We start from the raw sequence: 20,595 nt of genomic DNA on the forward strand, positions 1-20,595 counted from the left end.
TGCCCCTCGCCCGCTCGCGCGCCCCCGGCAGCAGCACCATGTTGAATCGCGTCCCCGGGCTGAGCCGCCTCAGCCGGCGGCGCTGAGAGGCGGGCGAGAGCCGGGCCACGGGGAGGGAGGGAGGGAAGGAAGGGGTGGGGGCCGCGCTCGCCCCGCGGCTTCGCGCGGATCCGGCAGTCGCCTGCCCCTCTAGTTTCGCTCCGATTTCTTTAAACTTTTTTAGAAATTCCCCTCCCTCCTTCCCTCCTCTCCCCCTGGCCTCCTGCTCCCTCCTTCCCCTCCTCCTCCTCCTCCTCCCCCTCCCTCCCTCCCTCCCTGCGCCGCCGCCGCCGCCGCCGCCGCCGCCACCGCCGGCCCATGACTGAGCCCCGCCGCCGCCGGCCGAGGAATGGGCTCCGGGCTCTGGTAGGAAGCGCTGGGAGCGGGGGGCGCTTTTAAAACACCGATCTGGGTTTTTTAAAAACCTCCTTTGAAAAAATAATGGCAAACTCGACGGGGAAGGCGCCTCCGGACGAGCGGAGAAAGGGACTCGCTTTCCTGGACGAGCTGCGGCAGTTCCACCACAGCAGAGGGTGAGAGCAGAACCGGGGGGGCAGCGCCGGGGCGAGCCGGGGCGAACGGGGCTCTCCCGCCCGGGCCGGGCACGGGGTCCCGGCTGACAAGTGCGGGGCTTTCTGTCTCCCGCAGGTCGCCTTTTAAAAAAATCCCTGCGGTGGGTGGGAAGGAGCTGGATCTTCACGGTCTCTACACCAGAGTCACTACTTTAGGCGGATTCGCGAAGGTGAGTGGAAGTTTTAATTTGTATTTCCCTCTCGCTGGCCTCCTCCAAAAAGTCTCCTTTGACCCCGGAGTGAGCGCTTGGGGCTGGGGGGGTGGCCCGCAGGGGCAAAAGGCGTTCTTTTCGCTCCCAGCCGGTGGCACGGAGGCGGACGGCGGCGGGGCTGTTTTTGGCCTGGTGGCTCGCGTGCGCGCGGCGGGCGCGGGGCTCCGGCGGGCGGGCGGCCCGGCGCCGGCTCGCGCCCTGCCCGGTGCCCGGTCGGGCCGGCAGGGTCTGAGCGCCGTGGCGGGGAGTGCGGGCGTGCGGGGCGCCAGCCTGAGCCCCGCGCCCGCCCCGCGCCCGCGCCGCCCGCCCGCTCGCTCGCGAGTCAGCTCTGCCGCCGCTGCCGCTCTAGCACAGGCGGAGACACAGAGACACACAGACTCTGAGAGCAGTTTTCGTGCAACTCAAAATTAGCGCGGGCAGGTTTAACATCGATAATCGGCTGCGAAATGATCCCGGCAGCCGGGGGCACAGCCTCGGCCCCGTCGCCCTCGGTTTATACAGCTAACAAAAGAAACCAGGACCTGTCTCCAAATAGCCATCTTAGGCTTCAAGGCTAGGCAGAAGCTGTAGGCCTCAAAGAAGGGCCTATGGAGATGGATAGATCTGGGAGAGGGATCGGAATCGGCCCTGGCCCTGGCCCCCCCGGAACCCGCGGACGTCGCTGTCCGGAACTGTATTGATCCTTTTGAACTTTTTTTTTTTTTTTTTTTTTTTTTTTTTAGTGTAAACGGACCGCGTTGAGATTTAAAAGGGGGCGACAGAGGGACTTGCGATTGGTTATTGTCCGGGCTTCAAAAACAAAACAAACCCACCAACCCCCCCATCCAAACAAAACAAGTGGTATTAAATACAGGGCTCTCTGGTGAAAACACAGTGATTCAAGAAGCCCTTGCTTAGGAACTCTTACCGATCGATCCGAAACACCCACTGATGCCTTAGGTATCTACAGATCTCTGTAGAATGGGTATTTATTTCATAGTTAGGTTAAGATTTTCTTAGATTGTTCACTTTCAGACGAGTGTGCCTGTGTTTTACCAGGTTTCTGAGAAGAATCAGTGGGGAGAAATTGTTGAAGAGTTCAACTTTCCCAGAAGTTGTTCTAACGCTGCCTTTGCTTTAAAACAGTATTACTTGCGGTGAGTAGTAGTGACTTTTCCATAGTATTTGGAAATAAGGGACTTATGGAGAGATTTGTTTTTAGCAAAACCAAAAGCAAACCTTGCACACCAAACAGTTCTTAAGCTCTTGTTCATTTCAGACTGAGACAAATTTAATATAAATAAAGTGAGATTGTAGGAAGGTGAAAGTTTTCCTCACTAATTTCAGGATCATTTACGTTTTTCATACAAAATCATTACAGGTGACACCCTAGCCCCAATCTTGGTAAACATTCTTTTGTGACATTGTTATTAATCGCTTGATATCCACTGAGGGGCAGAAAGGTGATGCTTAGTAAAAGACTTAAGATAGTTAATGAAACTTTGTAGCCTTTGGGAAAATTTTTTTCTTTGTTTTGGAAAGTCCTTTAGTTTTAAAAATTCTGACTTTAAGAATTTTTTTTTAAATGAAACTTCTTGTTTGGAACAGTGTCATTGAATAGGTTTTTCAGTAGAATATTCCTACATGGCATAACATGTTGGTGGCTCAGGTCACCAGGATTGTTTTGATAATTTTGGTTGAATTTTCAGTGACTTAAAAACGTTCGAAAGGATTATTATATCTTTAGGGAAACGGGGATACTATGAAATGGGATACTATAATCTGGATTTTCTTTCATTCTCCCTCTTCTTTTTTGGCTGCTTATTCGACAAAGTTAAATTTCTTATTCAGTTGGTATGTGATACAGTCTAGATGATATATTTTGTGATCTAGTGTTATTTTTTCGCTTCTAGTTTTTCTTCTAGGAATACTTTCATATTGTAATTTATCATGAGGCTGTGTTTTATTTTTAATGTTTACTTACCCTTGGAGGATCCTAAGTTAGTTGGTGTTATTTAAAACTAAAATGATATTCTTTGTATTTATTGATTTTTAATAGTGATATTACAGGCCTTTTTTTGTAAGGTGGCTTCTGCATAATTTGAGTTTTGCATTTATTATTGCTTCAGATGCGCTCAGTTATTGTGTATTACGTTCAGCATTCTGAAATAGGAAATGCAGTAATTGCACAGGTGTACTTTCTATTGGCTATCTTAGATTGACTTCAGGCTTGAAGCTGGAGTTCGCAGAACTTTGTGAGTAGTTATTGAGTTACACAGGAAGTCTAGAAAATATTAAATATGGTTAATTGTCATCTATTGTGTGTGTGTGATGGCATTTGTGTCAGAGTACATTTTAAAATAAAGGGCTACATAAAAAAAAAATTAACCTCCAAAGCTGTTGAGTTAGTAGTGGGGTGAGAAATAGAGAGTTTTATATTCATCGTGACATTCATTTGGTCATTTCTATTTATGATATTGAGAGCAACATTTTAATACATATTCTGGTTTTATGTTTTTATCAGCTTAAAACATTTGAATTTTGGACTGTTTGAAATACGTATTTTTGAAGTTTTGCTTCATATTTCTTAGCTTGATTGACTTAAATTTTATAACCAGAAAGTACTATAGAATATACATGATTCATGAGATGTATATTTTTCCGAAGAGTTTACATTCATACTAATAGTTTTAGCATAATCAAATTAATATCTAGGCTTTCATTTTTTTAACAAAAGTTAATTATAAATATTGTTTTTCCAGTTGTCATTTTTATCTTGGGAGGATATCATTGATTATAGGTACTGTTTTTAACTATATAGTTTCAACATTGTAAGTATTTACATTGTCTTCAGATCAAATTGGGCTTTATGCTCTTATTAGAAGCTGCTTTTTGAACTATGTCCTCAGTTAAACTTGTTTTTCCCTCATATGTCACTCTCTAGATTTGTTTTTACAGGGTTGTAGCTAGGCTACTAGGAAAAAAGTTGAAGCATTTGTTTTGGAAAATAAAACCATGTGAAGATTTGCATGGCTTGTAAAGAAATACAAAAGAAATATGCTGATCAAAACTTAGGTACTACCAACCTTGAAAGAATTTTTTCCTGGTGGTCTAATACTGCACAGTAAGAGGATATATATGATGCTGGCTTTTACACCTTCCTCTGAAAAATCTTAATTGGCAGACAGAATGCCAAGTAACAGTAATTCTGTTACCTACCCATAAGATTGGGTCTTCATAGTAAGAAATAGTAATCAAGTGACTTGATAAGTTACGTCTTTGCTACATCAGATTGAATATCATCATTACTGATGAGCAGATAATGCAGTGTATTTTTTAAATTACAAGTGGAATAATTTTTTAATATGAACTGCTTTTTCATTTAACCTACTGTAAGACTGTCATTATGTGTTAGTTCTCCTTTACAAGTTTAATATTTGCTCACATTTCCCTGTAAGTTTGCTATTAATTGGATAGATGGCTGTTACCCTAGGGTTTTATGATGTATCTTCATAATATTAGATATTTAAATTAGGAAAAGCAAACTAGTATGCTGGCCATGTATATTCTAATAGTGTTTTGTAATTTTTGATACAAATATTGACAGTCATTAAATACAGACTTGAGTATTAATGGTCTGCCAGAAGTTAGCTCCATTGTCTCAAACATACATTTATTCATTATAGCTTGTCTACAAAAATTTCTCAAAGTCTAAAATTGAAAATGCAGTTGATTATTTTAACATTGGCATTTAATTTTTACAAATGTGTCTGCTGTATCAACGTATCTCACTTACTCCATAAATATATATACCTATTGTGTACCCACACACAAAAAATTAAAAATTAAAAAAGTGCTTACAGATAATGTAAAAGCAGTCTGTTTAAAAATCGGAGGCCAGGCGTGGTAGCTCACACCTGTAATCCCAGCACTTTGGGAGGCCGAGGCAGGCAGATTACCTGAGGTCAGGAGTTTGAGACCAGCCTGGCCAACATGGAGAAACCCCGTGTCTACTAAAAATAGAAAAATTAACCTGGCATGGTGGCACATGCCTGTAATCCCAGCTACTTGGGAGGCTGATGCAGGAGAATTGCTTGAGCGTGGAGACGGAGGTTGCAGTGAGCGGAGATGGTGCCACTGCACTCCAGCCTGGCCGACAGAGCGAGACTCTGTCTCAAAATAAATAAATAAATAAATAAATAATTGGATATTAATCATCTGCAATGTTTATGCACTTTATTTTCCTGTAGTTCCTTTTCTTGGCATGTACATCTCAATGTGTTCCACAAATGTTTATTATTAGGATAGTCCTGTAGTATGAAAGGATAAGGTATAATTTCCCACATTTTGTAGATGGAGAAATTAAAGTACCAAAAATAAAATTAAATGGCTTTGGGAACATTCATTAATTGGACCAAAATATTGTGTTCATGACATGTGTTCAATAATATTTGGAAATTACTTATGGTTAAATTTATGCCCAAGTATATCTTTGCCTAATGTGTTCCATATTTACTTGGTGGATTTTAATTTTTTGTTCTGTTTTGTTGTTGAAATTGGGGGACAATTTGCTAGTCTTATCGGGGTTAAGAATTTGAAGTTTTGGTAAGAAGATTTAGGTAAATATTTCAAATACTTAAAAATTTTGTTTTTGCTTACTGATGCCAATATTACAGCTATAGTCAAGGTTAACTTGATGTTTCCTTTATAAAACTTGATTTTTTGGAAAGGGGGTGAAATATCTTGGACATTAAAAATTTATTGTACAAAACTATATGTTACTAGTTTTCTGGCACTGAAATATTAATTTCTTTTTGTATGTACCTACCTTTAGAATAGTCAGAAACTTAATTGTAGAGTTATGTTTACCATAGTACATTTTCAATTGCATTGTGAATTTATTTTATTTTTTTTTTCTTGGGGGGTAAAGCTCTTTCTTAAATTACACCATTTGAGTGAGATTACATTAGTTAGTTAAATGGAATGAATACACTGATGTGTTCTCTGGTTAGTGTCCACCATATAGGTCAATTCTTTTAAGAGAAAGCCTTAAGTAAATAAACACTGAGTTTGTAAATTTCTAAACGGAACTGAATAAACTGATTGCCCTTCTTATTCAAGGAAGGAAGATAAAAGTTTATGGAGATTGGAAGACAAATATATCAATAAATTATTCATACATGTATTTCAAATTTAACTTTATAAACTGTATCTCGTGTGTGTGTGTGTGCGCGTGTGTGTGTGTGCGCGTGTGTGTGTGTGTGTGCGTGCGTGTGTGTGTGTATGTGCGTGCATACACAGGGGTCTTGCTTTGTTGCTCATGCTAGTCTTAAATGCCTGGCTTCAAGGTATCCTTCCTCTTCAGCCTTCCAGTGCTGGGATACAGAAGTGAGCCACTGTGCCTCAGCCTTTCAAAGTGCTGGGATACAAAAGTGAGCCACTGTGCCTGGCAGTGTATCCATTTTAAAAAACAAAAAACCTGATTTTGATATTTTCTGATATTCTGTTACATTTTTAAAGGACATGCAGACTTGTTGAAAGGAAGAACAGAAAGTGGAGAAAATTGAAAGACTGATCAAAGCTCAGCTAGGTTAGTGTTACGTCTTAGAATTCATGTTTTTAGAGCTTACATTGCGTAAAGTAGAAATAAATTGAGTTCTTTCTAAGATAGATAGTTTTTACCGAGGTTACAAATTTTCCTGAGGATACAAAATGAGAACATTATAATTCCCAAAAATGTTTATGTGCTTTTCTTTTGCAGTTAAATTTTCTACCTTGGCTGTTAACTAAGATGTCTATTTCTGAATAGAACACGCTTTTATATTCCTATCTCTGCTCTGTTGTGGATTCAATATTTTCGTAGTTGACCACGTGTGAAATCTATAATGTCTTTGATAGAAAAGTATATTGTGGCCGGGCGCAGTGGCTCACGCCTGTAATCCCAACACTTTGGGAGGCCGAGGCAGGCGAATCACATGGTCAGGAGATCGAGACCAGCCTGGCTAACACAGTGAAACCCCATCTCTACTAAAAATGCAAAAAATTAGCCGGGCGTGGTGGCATGCACCTGTAGTCCCAGCTATTTGGGAGGCTGAAGCAGGAGAATCGCTTGAACCTGGGAGGCGGAGCTTGCAGTGAGCCGAGATCGTGCCACTGCACTCCAGCCTACGTGACAGAGGGAGACTCCGTCTGGGGGGAAAAAAAAAAAAAAAAAAAGCATATTGCTACTAGATATTTTATATTCTCAAACTGAATGAAATTAGAAGTTGGAAGGGAAGGAAAAACAAAGTTTTAACTGCATTTCATTAGTCAGCGAGCAGGTACTTAATATATGTTTTTAGATAAAGTATTTACAAGTTTTAATTATATTGTGAAGGTGCTTATTGGGCAGTTTCCAGCCCTACTAAAGTTTAATGGTGAAAATGGATTTTGTCTGAATTGGGAGGGACATAGAGGATAAATGGAGCAGACGGGTGGGGATGAGGGGATTCTCTTTTTACTTCTTTGATCACCACACTCTTTAGTATTCAGGGCCAACTAGAGTTTGCTCTAGAAACACTAGTTTTCCAGAAATGTTAATATATTTCCGTGAAAAGAAGACCAAATGAACTTGAGCAAAGGCTAAACTTGGGTTACTTTATTGCAGGATTTCTTAGAGACTTTATTTTGCTAATGTGTATTGTGGATCTGTAGAAATTTTGGAGACACACTATTACTTCTCTTCCTTGTAGTAAATAGTGTTTCACCAGTGTTTCACTCCACAGTAAATAGTGAAACACCGTGGCCAAAACTGCAATTACTTGTGCACCAACCTAAGAGATGCACAACTCTACATTTTCTACTGTTTAAACTATAGTGTGATAAAAGAAATAACAAAAAATATTTTTCTGTTTTAAAACAAATTTTACTTGTGCTTGGATACTTTCTGTGTATTCATTATGTTGTGAATTGATAATTCATTTGAGTAAATACATTGCAATAAACTATTGCTGCAATGGAAATCTCTTGGTGATGTCTAGGAATAGCTATCACATTCTGAATTGTTGACCAAAAATGATAAATCCATATTCCATTAATAACTAAGTCAGTGTTTGCAGGGCTTCACTCCCATCTTACTGCCATAGAAATTTTTGATGGAGCCCCAGGGAGAATTTACTGGTTTTGATGTTTTGGCTGCTGCCTTTCCCCTTCCCCCGCCCTTTTTTTTCCCCATTATACCATTGATTTGGAGTAAAGGGGTCAATTTGTTCTTTAGACTGTCTTAAATTCTGGTTTGGATTGCTTTATTTTGGTGTCAATTAACTTGTTCCTCTATTCCTCATACGTATTTGCTGAAAAGTGATAGATCTAAAGGTTAATAATATTCAGATTCAATATTTTAGGCATACTTAATAGGTAGTGCTGTGCTTTTCATCATATCATGAGGCATATAATGTTTAGTTGTGCCCTTTCAGTGATGCTGAGAGTGAACAGTGGTTTTAGGTATTAATAATTTGATTAATATGTATTTCTAAAAAGAATGCTCCAGGTGATTCTTAAGTACACTGAAGTTTGAGAACAGTTGATCTAAGTATTGTAATGAAACCAATTTAGTTGCTGAGATGACTAGTTTAACATGGCATGAACATGTTGGTCAGGATTATATCAAAAACAAAACCTCTAGGTGACATCTGGTCTAGGGGCACCTGCTCAAGCTGCACCTGTCATCTCTGACCAGAGCTTGGACACACCTTATACTTTGTCTCTGGACTCCAGAGAAGGTAACAAGGGCTCCACTGTAGTTAAGGGAAAAGAAGAGTAAATGAACTACCAAATTCTAACTTATCCTAAGTGTGTTTATGTAATTTGGATTTTTAAAAATTAATTAAAAGTAAGTGTTCCTCAATTATCCCTAATTGGAGAATTTTCTTTATGTATTTTTTTTTTCCTCATAGGATTTTACTATATTCTTTCCAAATGGGGTACCATTTGTTTTACTGAATTTGCTGGATGCTTGTTATCTTTGTGAGAATTTTGTTGGTCTATCCTGGTATTTCATAGTAGAGTTAACATGTATAAATTCCTGTGAAAATAATAATACTAACAATAACCTGTTTTGTTTAATGTTCACTAGCTTTGTTTTTCAAAACATTTTCATATGGGAGATTTTATTTATTTATTTTTATTACTTTTGAGACGGAGTTGCTCTCTGTCACTCAGTCTGGAGTGCAGTGGCATGATCTCGGCTCACTGCAACCTCCGCCTCCCGGGTTCCAGCGATTCTCCTGCTTCAGTCTCCTGAGTAGCTGGAATTACAGGCGTGTGCCACCATGCCCGGCTAATTTTTGTATTTTTAGTAGAGACGGGGTTTCAGTTGGGCAGGCTGGTCTACAAACTCCTGATCTCAGGTATTCCACCTGTCTCGGCCTTCCAAAGTGTTGGGATTACAGGCGTGAGCCACTGCGCCTGGCCAGTGGGAGATTTTATTTTTATCATTTCAAATTTCAGAAATAATTGTGTTATTTAATCTTAGAAAAAATAACAATTAGAAAAAGTATTCTCTCTTTGTGTGTGTGTGTGTGTGTGTGTGTATGTATATATGAAAGCAAGGGAAAAAATTCTTTATGCCACCCAAACTTTTTTTCTTCCTGGGGCATATGGGCTACTTTTTTTTTTTTTTTTTTAAGGCTTTAGGTTATATCCAACTGCCAGCCTTAAATGTCAGCCATAATTGCTAGTCAGGAAAGGTTATTTTACATATTTTCAGACCATTCTTTCCCTACTGCACCTTCCCATTCCCTTCCCTGCTGATAGTGCTGATAGACCTGCTGTACATTTTACAGAGTATTGTCTTTTTTTTCTTCTCTCTCTCTTTTTTTTTTTTTTGAGACAGAGTTTCGCTCTTGTTGCCCAGGCTGGAGTACAGTGGTGTGATCTTGGCTCACTGCAACCTCCCCCTCTTGGGTTCAAGTGATTCTCCTGCCTCAGCCTCCCAAGTAGCTGGGATTACAGGTGCCCGCCACCGTGCCCAGCGAATTATTTTGTTTTTGTTTTTTGTTTTTTTTAGTAGAAATGGGGTTTCACCTTGTTGGCCAGGCTGGTCTCAAACTCCTGACCTCAGGTGATCCACCCGCCTCGTCCTCCCAAAGTGCTGAGATTACAGGCCTCCCAAAGTGCTGAGATTATAGGCGTGAGCCACTGCGCCCGGCCAGAGCATTGTCTTATAAATAATCCTACATTATCCATAGTTGCTATTAATCTTCATGCAGGTATATTCCATGTTCCAGGTGTGCTTAGCTTTTATTTCTATCAGTAAATAATTTTTAAAACTACCATATAATTGGGATAAAATATAAAGTTACTTTTTATGAAAAATTCAAGTAAGGTTGTGTAATCTATTGTTTGGATATACATCTTATTGTAAAATATGGCCAGATTCCATAATTCTGGTCTTTCTGAGTTCTTACTGTTATACTTGATAAATATTTATGTATAGTGCCCAGTGGTCAATTGCTGTGTGCACAAAGATGATGTTTACTATATAATACGTATCTTTCATGGTCAAGTGTTTTTGCGTGAAGTTTTATTCTGTCTCTATGCTAGCCCAGTGATTAATTTTAAATAAATAAAATGTTAATATAAACATACATGAGATTAGTGGGAACATTCTTCTATTAAAATATGTCAAAGAAGAGATGATAGCTAGGGCCCTGTCCAGAAAATACCTAATTTGTAATATATTAAAAGTGGGATGAATTTAAATTTTTCAGTAGTAAGGCTCAGGTTGATCACACTTTTCATAATGGTTCATAGAGTAAGTGAATTTGCAATATGCTTGAGCTCAGATCAGACCGCATAGAACTTCATAAACAGTAGTTAGTGCCTTAGAGTAACTTGTACCTCCAAGTATGCTTGCAAATAATAGGTGGTCTGTCAAGAGTTCTTAAGTGGTTTGGTGTAATTTTTAGTTTATACCATTAAAGAGTCAAACTTTTGAATTTCTGAGTTGTCTTTTCAGGTAGCCCCATATTGCAATGTAGTAATTCAATCTAGTAGTAAAAATGTATGTGATTTTTGATATAGTCCAGTTGAGAGAGAAATAGTGAATCCATCATTTTCCTTTTTTTTTTGGCCATGTTTTTCCTTTTCAAAATTGTTAAATTTCTTTTGCTATCTAAATGTGAACTTTTGCTTATACTTCCTGTAGATCAACCAATTATTTTGCCACATTTGCTTTTTATTTTTCTTTTTATATGTGATGGTGTGCACACTCATACACACACTATCACATATAAAAAGAAAAATAAAGCAAATGTGGCAAGTGCATGTGTGTTTATATATACAGATACACACATACTATCACTGTCATTTATTCATTGGATATTATTACAGTATAATATCTTTTATTTATATATTTTATTGCCTAACAGTAAAATCATTCTCTAATGTAACAATGGACAGTTATTACATTCAGAAACATTAACATGGATAAAATTGTATTCTCTATTATGTAGACCTTAAATCAAATTTTAACAATTATCCCAAAGATGTCTTTTATAGCAATCATATCCCCCAACCCCATTCATTATCTTTTATTGCAAGTAGTTATATCTCTAGTTCTTCAGCCTTTTTGTGTCTTTTGTGATGTTACCAATTTGAACTGTACAGGCCAAAAGTACTATAAAGTTCGGATTTGTCTAATATTTTTTCAGGATTTAAGTTTGGCATTTTTGGCAAGAGACATGTCACTTTCTCCCATTATTGCCGAGATTAAGGTGGTGTCCTCCTGATTTCTCCACTGTAAAGTTACCATTTTCTCTTTTCGAATTAATGAGTAATCTGTAGCGACATACCTTGAGACCCTATGAAACTATCTTGCTTACCATCAAACTGTTACCCAATAGTTTTAACATCCACTGGTGGTTTGGGCTTGAATCAGTTATTGATATGATACTTGTATTTATTTGTGCTTGAATCAGTTATTAATATGATACAAGCATTTTATGATGCTTGTTTTCTAACTCTATCATTTCTTTTACATTTATTTGTGTTTTGAGACAGGGTCTCTTTCTGTCTCAAAACACCCAGGCTGGAGTATAGTGACACAATCACGGCTCATTGCAGCCTTGACCTTCCAGCTCAAGCCATCCTCCCACCACAGCCTCCCAAGTAGCTGGGACTACAGGCCCATGCCACCCTGCCCAGCTAATTTTTTGTAGTTTTATAGAGACAGGGTTGTGCCGTTTTGCTCAGGCTGGTCTCAAACTTCTGGGCTTAAGCAATCCATTTGCATTGGCCTCCAAAGTGTTAGGATTATAGGCATGAGCCGCTGCTCCTGGCCCCTTTTACATTTTTTAGTTGATAGTCTCCAGTAAGAGAAATATTTTCATTCTTATTTATTTGTTAGATTTTTATGTTATGCATTGGTTAAAATCTATCATTGTTATGCATTTTGTTGCTTAGATTTGGCCAGTGAGAGCCCTTTTAAGCTGGCTCCTTTATTGTTTTAACATGTGTCTATTATTGTTGAGCTCTTCCTTTTTGACAAAATAAGATCTTCCAGGGTCTACTTGTGTTTTGCCTACCCAGTTCTAGAATCATCTATTTCTCTGAAAATCCTGATTCCGTTTAGTGTGGAATGGTATATAGAAACCAAGATCAAAGTGGTAGGTGTGTTCATTGCTACTGGGTTATTTTTTCTTCTAGGCCCTTTTAGAGAACAGAGCTCGGGAAAAAATTATTTTATCTGTAAATACATTTATTTTGAAAATCAGGAGGCTATGCTGATACTTCTAATTGCACTCCATACCAGTTAGTTTGTTCTTTTCCTTCTTCCATTCCATGTATCTTCCTTAACCTTCACTAAGAATCCTAGTTCTCTACCATAGTATATATATTCATCTTCTCAGGTCTTCTGTCCATATAGAATACTTCCAGAATTGTTATCCCACAACAAACAACAAACCTACCAAGTAGCTACGTATTTGTTTAAAGTTCTTTTTGTGTTTAGACTGAAGATATATTGTTAAAAGTATAGACATGCACTGTGTAAAATGTTTTGGTAAAAGATGGACTGCATATATGACTGTTTTCATAAGAATATAATATTGTAGTTTTACTGTACCTTTTCTGTGTTTAGATATGTTTAGATACATGAATATTTAATATTGTATTATAGTTGCCTGTAGTATTCGGTTCAGTAACATGCTGTATAGGTATGTAGCTTAGAGCAGTGGGCTATGCCTTATAGCCTAGGTATGTAGTAGACTATATACCATCTAGGTTTGTGTAAGAGCAGCCTATGATGTTTGTTGAATTATGAAATCCAACAAATTTTATTTATGAATATGTAAAACACATAAGATTAAACCTAGTTTCCCTTCCTAAAATGAAGCTCATTAAAAATATATATTTTGCCTTTTTTCGCCTCATATATCTTGAAAAATCACTAAGTTCATAGAATCTCATTATTATTTTGTTTTGGCAGCTGCATTATGTTCCATCGTGTAGCTATATCCTAGTTTATTCAACCAGTTCCCTACATAATGGCACTTAGATTGTTTCCAATGTTACTGTAGTAAATAATGTCATCTGAATAATCTGTAAATCTTAGTAACTTTATGCAAGCCTATTTTCAAATTGTTGCAGCTGTGTCTTTAGAGTTAATTACTAAAGTGGGGATTGAAGCGGCAATTGAGGAATAAATGCACATGTAGTTTTGTTAAATATTGCCAAATTCCCTTTGTAGGAGAGAACTTTTTTGCATTGCTACCAACAGTATATGAAAATACCTGTTTTCCACAACTTTGCTGTGTTGTCTGGCTTGTTAAATTTTTCTAATATGGGGGATTAAGACATGGTATCTCATTATATTTTAATTATTGAGGCATTACAGCATGTTTGTTTTTTAAAGAGATTGAGTTAGCCGGGCACGGTGGCTCATGATCCCAGCACTTTGGAAGGCCAAGGGGTTGGGGGGGGGGGGGTTGGACCACGAGGTCAGGAGTTCGAGACCAGCCTGGCCAAGATGGTGAAACTCTGTACTAAAAAAAATAATAATAATAATAATAATACAAAAATTAACCAGGTGCTGTAGTGGGCACCTGTAATCCCAGCTACTTGGGAGGCTGAGGCAGGAGAAACGTTTGAATCCGGGAGGTGGAGGTTGTGGTGAGCCGAGATCGCACCACTGCCCTCTAGCGTGGGTGACGGAGCAAGACTCCGTCTCAAAAAAAAAAAAAAAAAAAAAGAGTCGAATTTTACTGTGTTGCCCAGACTAGAGTGCAGTGGCTATTCACAGGCGCAGTCATAGTATATGACAGCATTGAACTCTTTCTTTCAAGCAATGATCCTGCCTCAGCCTCCTGAGTAGCTGAGACTACAGACATGCACCACTGTGCCTAGCCTTTTTAACATGTTTTAATCTTTGATAGTGCCAATCCCATCTCCTAGTTCTTTTTTACAAGGTTATTCTTTAATGTTTATTTTTCCATGTGTACTTTAGCATCAGTTTGTTCTAGTTCCAGAAAAAAAAGCTTGTTAGTCTTTTTATGGGGGTTGCATTAAATTTATAAGTTGGAGAACTGATTTTGTGATGATACTGAGTTGACCTATCAAAGAGCAATGGAAGTCTTTCCACTTGTTCACATCTTTTTGTGTCATTCAGAGCCTACAGTTTTCTTTATATAGGGTTTGAACATTTCTAAACTTTATCCTTAGGGATGTTGTTATTGTTGTTGCTATTGAAAATGTGGTTTTCTTTTTCATGTTTTCTTATTCATTATTGTTTATTTATATAAAAGCTGTTGAATTTTTATATTTTCTAACCTGCCGCCTTACTAAATTGTTTTATAGTTTTGATTGTATGATTTTCTTTTCTTTTTTTTTTTTTTTAAGAATTTTACCTGTATACTTGCGTGTCATCTGCAAATAGGGATTGTTTTACTCTTCTAAGTTACGCCTCAAATTACTTTCTTTTGTCTAATCGCATTGGCAAGTATATCCATACAATGTTAAATAGTAAGGAAAATGGAAACATCTTTTCTTTGCCTTGTTGCTGACCTTAGTTTGATGCTTCTAACATTTCCTCATTGAGTAAGATACTGCCCGCTGTACATTTTGATACAATCTTAACTATTGACTTTTATTTTAATAATCCTGTGATATATGAAAGTATTCATCTGTTTATTTAATGAGTGGTATTATTAGACTTAGAAATCAGATTTAGTGGTATTTTTTGTGTTATCTACTAGAGTTTAGTTTCTATTTTTTTAATCCATAGATATTATCTATATTTAAGAGAGGGGCTAGTGATGAACATTACATTTTAAAAATTCAATTTTTGCATCTTATATTTGAATATGAATGTTTCTTATGTTTCAAGAATTTAACACAAAAATACAAGTCAGCTACAGTGCTAACTGATAAATCTGGAGGAAAATTACCTTTCTTATTCTATCTATGAAATAGTTTTTGCTCTTTTGTTCTTTGCTGGCCATTGATTACATTACTTGATATTTTGAAATAAGGCAATAATTTAAATTATTGCTTGATTTTTATATTCTCAAGATGAGAAATAATTATTTTAGTCTTATAAGTCTTCATTATAGGTTAATGAACCCCCTAAAGAAGAAAAGCAAATTTGAACTTTAATCACAGTCAGAAATCTTATGTTTGTTTGGGTGAATCCATTTAAATTCATCAATGCCAAATTAATTGTGTTATGTTTTTACATAGTATATTTGATCTTCATGATTAATCATAATTCGGTTATTGAAAAAATCTTCCTAGTTTTGAGAATTGCTTGGAACATCCCTCCTTCTTTGGTCCCCTCTTTATAAACTATGGAGGTTAGCTTAAGAGTGTGTGTGTGTGTGTGTGTAGGCACGTGTGTGTGTAAGCAACACTCTTTAGAGTTTTAAGCAGACTGTTTGGTGATTTATTGATAGTTCTTGCTCATAACCAGTCTTATGGGAATTTACCAAGGTTTACATATTTATAGGGTTAAGTTGAAGTGGATATTAGCTATTGTATACGAACTTAATATTTTGTAGAAGCCCAGTAGTATAGCTTTCAGCACCTGAAAATTTAGATTCCTAAAGACAGGAACAAGAAGTGTGTAGTTAGCTATAATTGGATATGGCTACTGAATCTATTTGTTGATTTGTAGTATCATCAGTCTTAATACTAGAAGGGATTTTAAGAAGATGGTCTAGCCCTCTGCTTTCTGGAAAGGTAGAAAATAAGGATACTTTTTCAGGTAGACCTGCGTGGGATAATTGACTTGCCTAAGATCATTACTACTGAATTATGGAAGGGAAAAGTAGAAACCAAATCAGAGCTGCATTTATTATACTAATCACTCCATTCTGTTTAAAAAGGAATAATTGTAGAAGACTATCAGAGATTTCTTTGCTATATAAAACAGGGCCTTTATCGTTACTATTTTTGAGACAAAGTCTCACTATGTCACCCAGACTGGAGTGCAGTGGCGCAATCTCGGCCCACTGCAACCTCCACCTCCTGGGTTCAAGTGATTCTCATGTTTCAGTCTCCTGAGTAGGTGGGACTACAGGCACACAACAACATGCCTAATTTTTTTGTATGTTTAGTAGAGACAGGGTTTCGCCATTTGGCCAGGCTGTTCTCGAACTCCTGGCCTCAAGTGATCTGCCCACTGTGGCCTCCCAAAGTGCTGGGATTATAGGCATGAGCCACTGCGGCTAGGCTGGTTTTATGTTAAAGATGATTCTGCTGACTTATGCTAAGAGAGAAAAAACACTTTTTACTGCAAATATTCTTTATTTCAAATATTTTACTTATAAAAACCTAAACTTACATATTTGATAAAGCTTATATATTTGATAATTTTTTTTCTTTTAAAATAACCAGGGATACTCATTTAAAGTTTAGTCTGGTACATTATTTTTTAGATGGAGACCTCTACTGGAAGTATGAAGTAATAGATAAATTCTGTGTTTTTTTTTCCCCCCCCTTTGGAGACAGGATCTTGCTCTGCCACCCAGGCTGGAGAATGAAGAGTAGTGATGCAATCATGGTTCACTGCAGCCTCAACCTTCTTGGCTCAAGTGATCCTCCTACCTCAGCCTCCCTAGTAGCTAGGACTACAGGTGTGTGCCACCATACCTGACTGATGTGTAAAGTTTTTGTGGAGACCAGGGCTGTCTGTGTTGCCCAGGATGGTTTCCAACTCCTGGCCTCAAGTTATCCTCTTGGCTTGGCCTCCCAAAGTGTTGGGATTGCAGACGTGAACTACCCACCCAGCCTGATTCTATTACGGTAAAATATCTAGCCAAGGGGTGGTAGGGAGATATGTTTTAAAAACAGTCAATGTAACATATCCTAAAGTTTTTTTTAAAAAGTATTTTTCTTATGAAACTTTAATAGTATACTTTTGGTTTATGATACCATGTTGAATCTTTTAAAAAGCAGACTATTAAGTTTATATTTTTTTAGTTAACATTTATTTATTTTGCCATGTGCCAGGCATTGCACTGAGTGGTAACTCATTTCCTCTTCACACCTCCCTATGACATAGATACTGTTAATATCCTGATATTATAGATGAGAAAAACTATTATAGATGAGAAAAACAGGACAAAGGGGTTTAGGAACCTTGCTCAGGGTCACACAGTAAGTTCTGGACCTAGTATTTAAACCTGGGACATCTGGTTAATGGAACCTGTTTCTGGAACCTAGGCATGTTATACTGTCTTCCCCCAATTCACTTGAATATAATTTTATTTAAAAGTATTTGAAGATAAGGACTTGAAGGGAATAAAAATATGAAAATGGTTAGGGTAGTTGTGGGATTGTGGCTTTTGATTTTTATTTTAAAAATTCTTTAATGTATCTTTTTGTAATAACGTGTATGTTGCTATACAGTTTATAGTTTATTTTTACAAATATTTATCTTAGTGGATGTTTGCAACAACCCTATAAAATAAGTATTATCCTCTTTTGTAGATCAGGAAAAAACCCTATAAGTACCGTTACTCGTGCAGAATTAGAGTTTAGTTTTGTGAGTTATAATGTACTGCTCCTATTTTACTATCAGAGTCTTGGGGTGAAGGATTTTTTTTAAATGGTAATGTACTTTTTGGCATCTGATACATTGCAGCTGAACTGAATTAGGGTCTCGTGTCACTTGGGGAGCTTCTTATGAACTCAGGTGGGTATGGTAGGCCTCTCAGCAAATGGGAAATCTAATTTGGGAAATTCTGAAAGAATTGAAAATTTCTAACCTACGGAATTAATAGTATAGCATTTCATTTGTCTGGCCCTAAAGCTTAACATTTTTTGTGTGTGGTTTTATTAAACAAGCATCAAGAGTCAGTTATAGTTGTAGAATATTAATTAACATTGTGGTAAATGTATCATTTTGTGCAATTTTATGCAGTAAAGTTGTTTTTTAAAAAAATAGACGCTAATGTCTCCCTCTCTGTCTTTACATGCTACAAAATGAGACTAGAATCTTGTGTAGCGTACGATTTAACAGAGTAATACAGACATACCTGAGAGATGCTGTGGGTTTGATTCCAGACCACCACATTAATATATATTGTAGTAAAATGAGGATGAATTTTTTGGTTTCCCAGTGCATACAAAAGTTATGGTTACATTATACTGTAGTATATTAATTGTTCAATAGCATTATGTCTCAAATAACAATGTACGGCCAGGTGTGGTGGCTCAACGCCTATAGGCCCAGCACTTTGTGAGGCTGAGGCAGGAGGATTGCTTGAGGCCAGGAGTTTGAGACAACCTAGGCAATCTCAAACTGCCTAGTGAGTTTGAGACATAGCGAGACCCTGTCTCCACAAAAGAAAATGTTTTAAGTAGCTGGTTATGTTGGTGCGTGTCTGTGGTCCCAGATACTTGGGAGGCTGAGGTGGGAGGATTGCTTGAGCCTGAGAGGTTGAGGCTGCAGTGAGTCATGGTTGTGCAACTGGGCTCCATCTAGCCTGGACAATAGAATGATACCTTGTCTCAAAAAAAAAAAAAAAAAAAAAAGGCCGGGCTCGGTGGCTCAAGCCTGTAATCCCAGCATTTTGGGAGGCCGAGATGGGTGGATCACGAGGTCAGGAGATCGAGGCCATCCTGGCTAACACATGAAACCCCATCTCTACTAAAAGATACAAAAAACTAGCCAGGCGAGGTGGCGGGCGCCTGTAGTCCCAGCTACACAGGAGGCTGAGGCAGGAGAATGGCGTAAACCCGGGAGGCAGAGCTTGCAGTGAGCTGAGATCTGGCCACTGCACTCCAGCTTGGGCAACAGAGCAAGACCGTCTCAAAAAAAAAAAAAAAAAAAAGAAAAGAAAAAAAACTTTATTGCTAAAAAGTGCTAAGAATCATCTGAGTTTTCAGTGAGTCATAATCTTTTTACTGGTGAAAGGTCTTGCCTTGATATTGATGGCTGCTGACTGATGGGGTGGTGGTTACTGGAGACTGGGGTGGATGTAGACATTTCTTAAAATAAAACAACAATGAAGTTTGCTGCATTGATCAACTTTTCCTTTCACAAGAGGTTTCTCTATAGCATATAATGCTGTTTGATAGCAAATTACCCACAGTAGAACATAATTTGAGTCAGTCCTCACAAACCCTGCCACTGCTTTATCAACTAAATTTATATACTGTTCTAAATCCTTTGTTGTCATTTCAGCAGTGTTCACGGCATCTTCATCTGTCTCAGTAAACCACTTTCTTTGCTCATCCCTTTGAAGTAACTCCTCATTAACTCAGGTTTTATCATGAGATTGCAGCGGTTCAGTCACATCTTCAGGCTCCACTTCGAATTCTAGTTCTTTTGCCATTTGCACATCTTCAATGACCTCCTCCACTGTAATCTTGAACCCCTCAAAGTTATCTATGAGGATTGGAAACACTGTCTTCAAAACTGTTAATGTTCATATTTTAACCTCCTTTGAATCACAGATGTTCTTAATGACATCTAGAATGGTGAATCCTTTTCAGAAGGTTTTTAGTCTAGTTTGCTCAGTTCCATCCAAGGAATCGCTGTGGCAGCTATAACTGTACAAAATGTATTTCTTAAGTAATAGACTAGAAAGTCAAAATGACTTCTTGTTGTATGGACTGTAGAATGGATGTTGTGTTAGCAGCATGAAAACAACATTCGTCTCCTTGTACATCTCCATCAGAGCTCTTGGGTGACCATTGTCAGTGAGCAGTAATATTTTGAAAGTGATCTTTTTTTTTGAGCAGCTGGTTTCAACACTGAGCTCAAAACATTCAGTAAACCATGCTGTAAACAGATGTACTGTCATCCAGGCTTTGTTGTTTCATATATAGAGTACAGACAGAGTAGATTCAGCATAATTCTTAAGGACCCTTGGGTTTTCAGAATGGTCATTGAGCTTTGGCTTTGAGTTAAAGTCACCAGCTGCATTAGCCCCTAACAAAAGAATCAGCTTTTCCCTTGAAGCTTTGAAGCCAGGCATTGACTTTTCCCTTCTAGCTATGAAAGTCTCAGATGGCATCTTCTTCCAATAGAAGGCTTTTTCATCTATATTGAAAATCTGTTGTTTAGTGTAGCCACTTCTGTCATTTACCTTAGCTAGATCTTCTGGGTATCTTGCTGTAGATTCTCTATCACCACTGGCTGCTTCACCTTGCACTTTTACGTTATGAAGACAGTGTCTTTTTGTAAACCTCAGAAACCAATCTCTGCTAGCTTCAGACTTTCCTTCTGCAGCTTCCTCACCTCTCTCAGTCTTCCTTGAATTGAAGAGAGTTACGACCTTGCTCTGGATTAGGCTTTGGCTTAAAGGAAT

The 20,595-nt window shown here is 38.0% G+C and overlaps 1 protein-coding gene across 1 annotated transcript in view; it reads left to right on the forward strand.

Moving 5' to 3' along the window:
- The first annotated feature begins 352 nt into the window (after positions 1-352).
- ARID2 (AT-rich interaction domain 2) overlaps positions 353-20,595 on the forward strand; it is a 189,382-nt gene continuing 169,139 nt past the window's right edge. The window contains exons 1-3 of the mRNA XM_025403150.1: positions 353-572; positions 688-781; positions 1,862-1,959. Of these exons, the coding sequence (XP_025258935.1) occupies positions 481-572; positions 688-781; positions 1,862-1,959 (284 nt within the window). The 5' untranslated portion in view covers positions 353-480. The remainder of the gene's footprint in view (positions 573-687; positions 782-1,861; positions 1,960-20,595) is intronic.

Source organism: Theropithecus gelada, chromosome 11 (assembly GCF_003255815.1).
Source record: "Theropithecus gelada isolate Dixy chromosome 11, Tgel_1.0, whole genome shotgun sequence".
Classification (NCBI taxonomy): domain Eukaryota; kingdom Metazoa; phylum Chordata; class Mammalia; order Primates; family Cercopithecidae; genus Theropithecus; species Theropithecus gelada.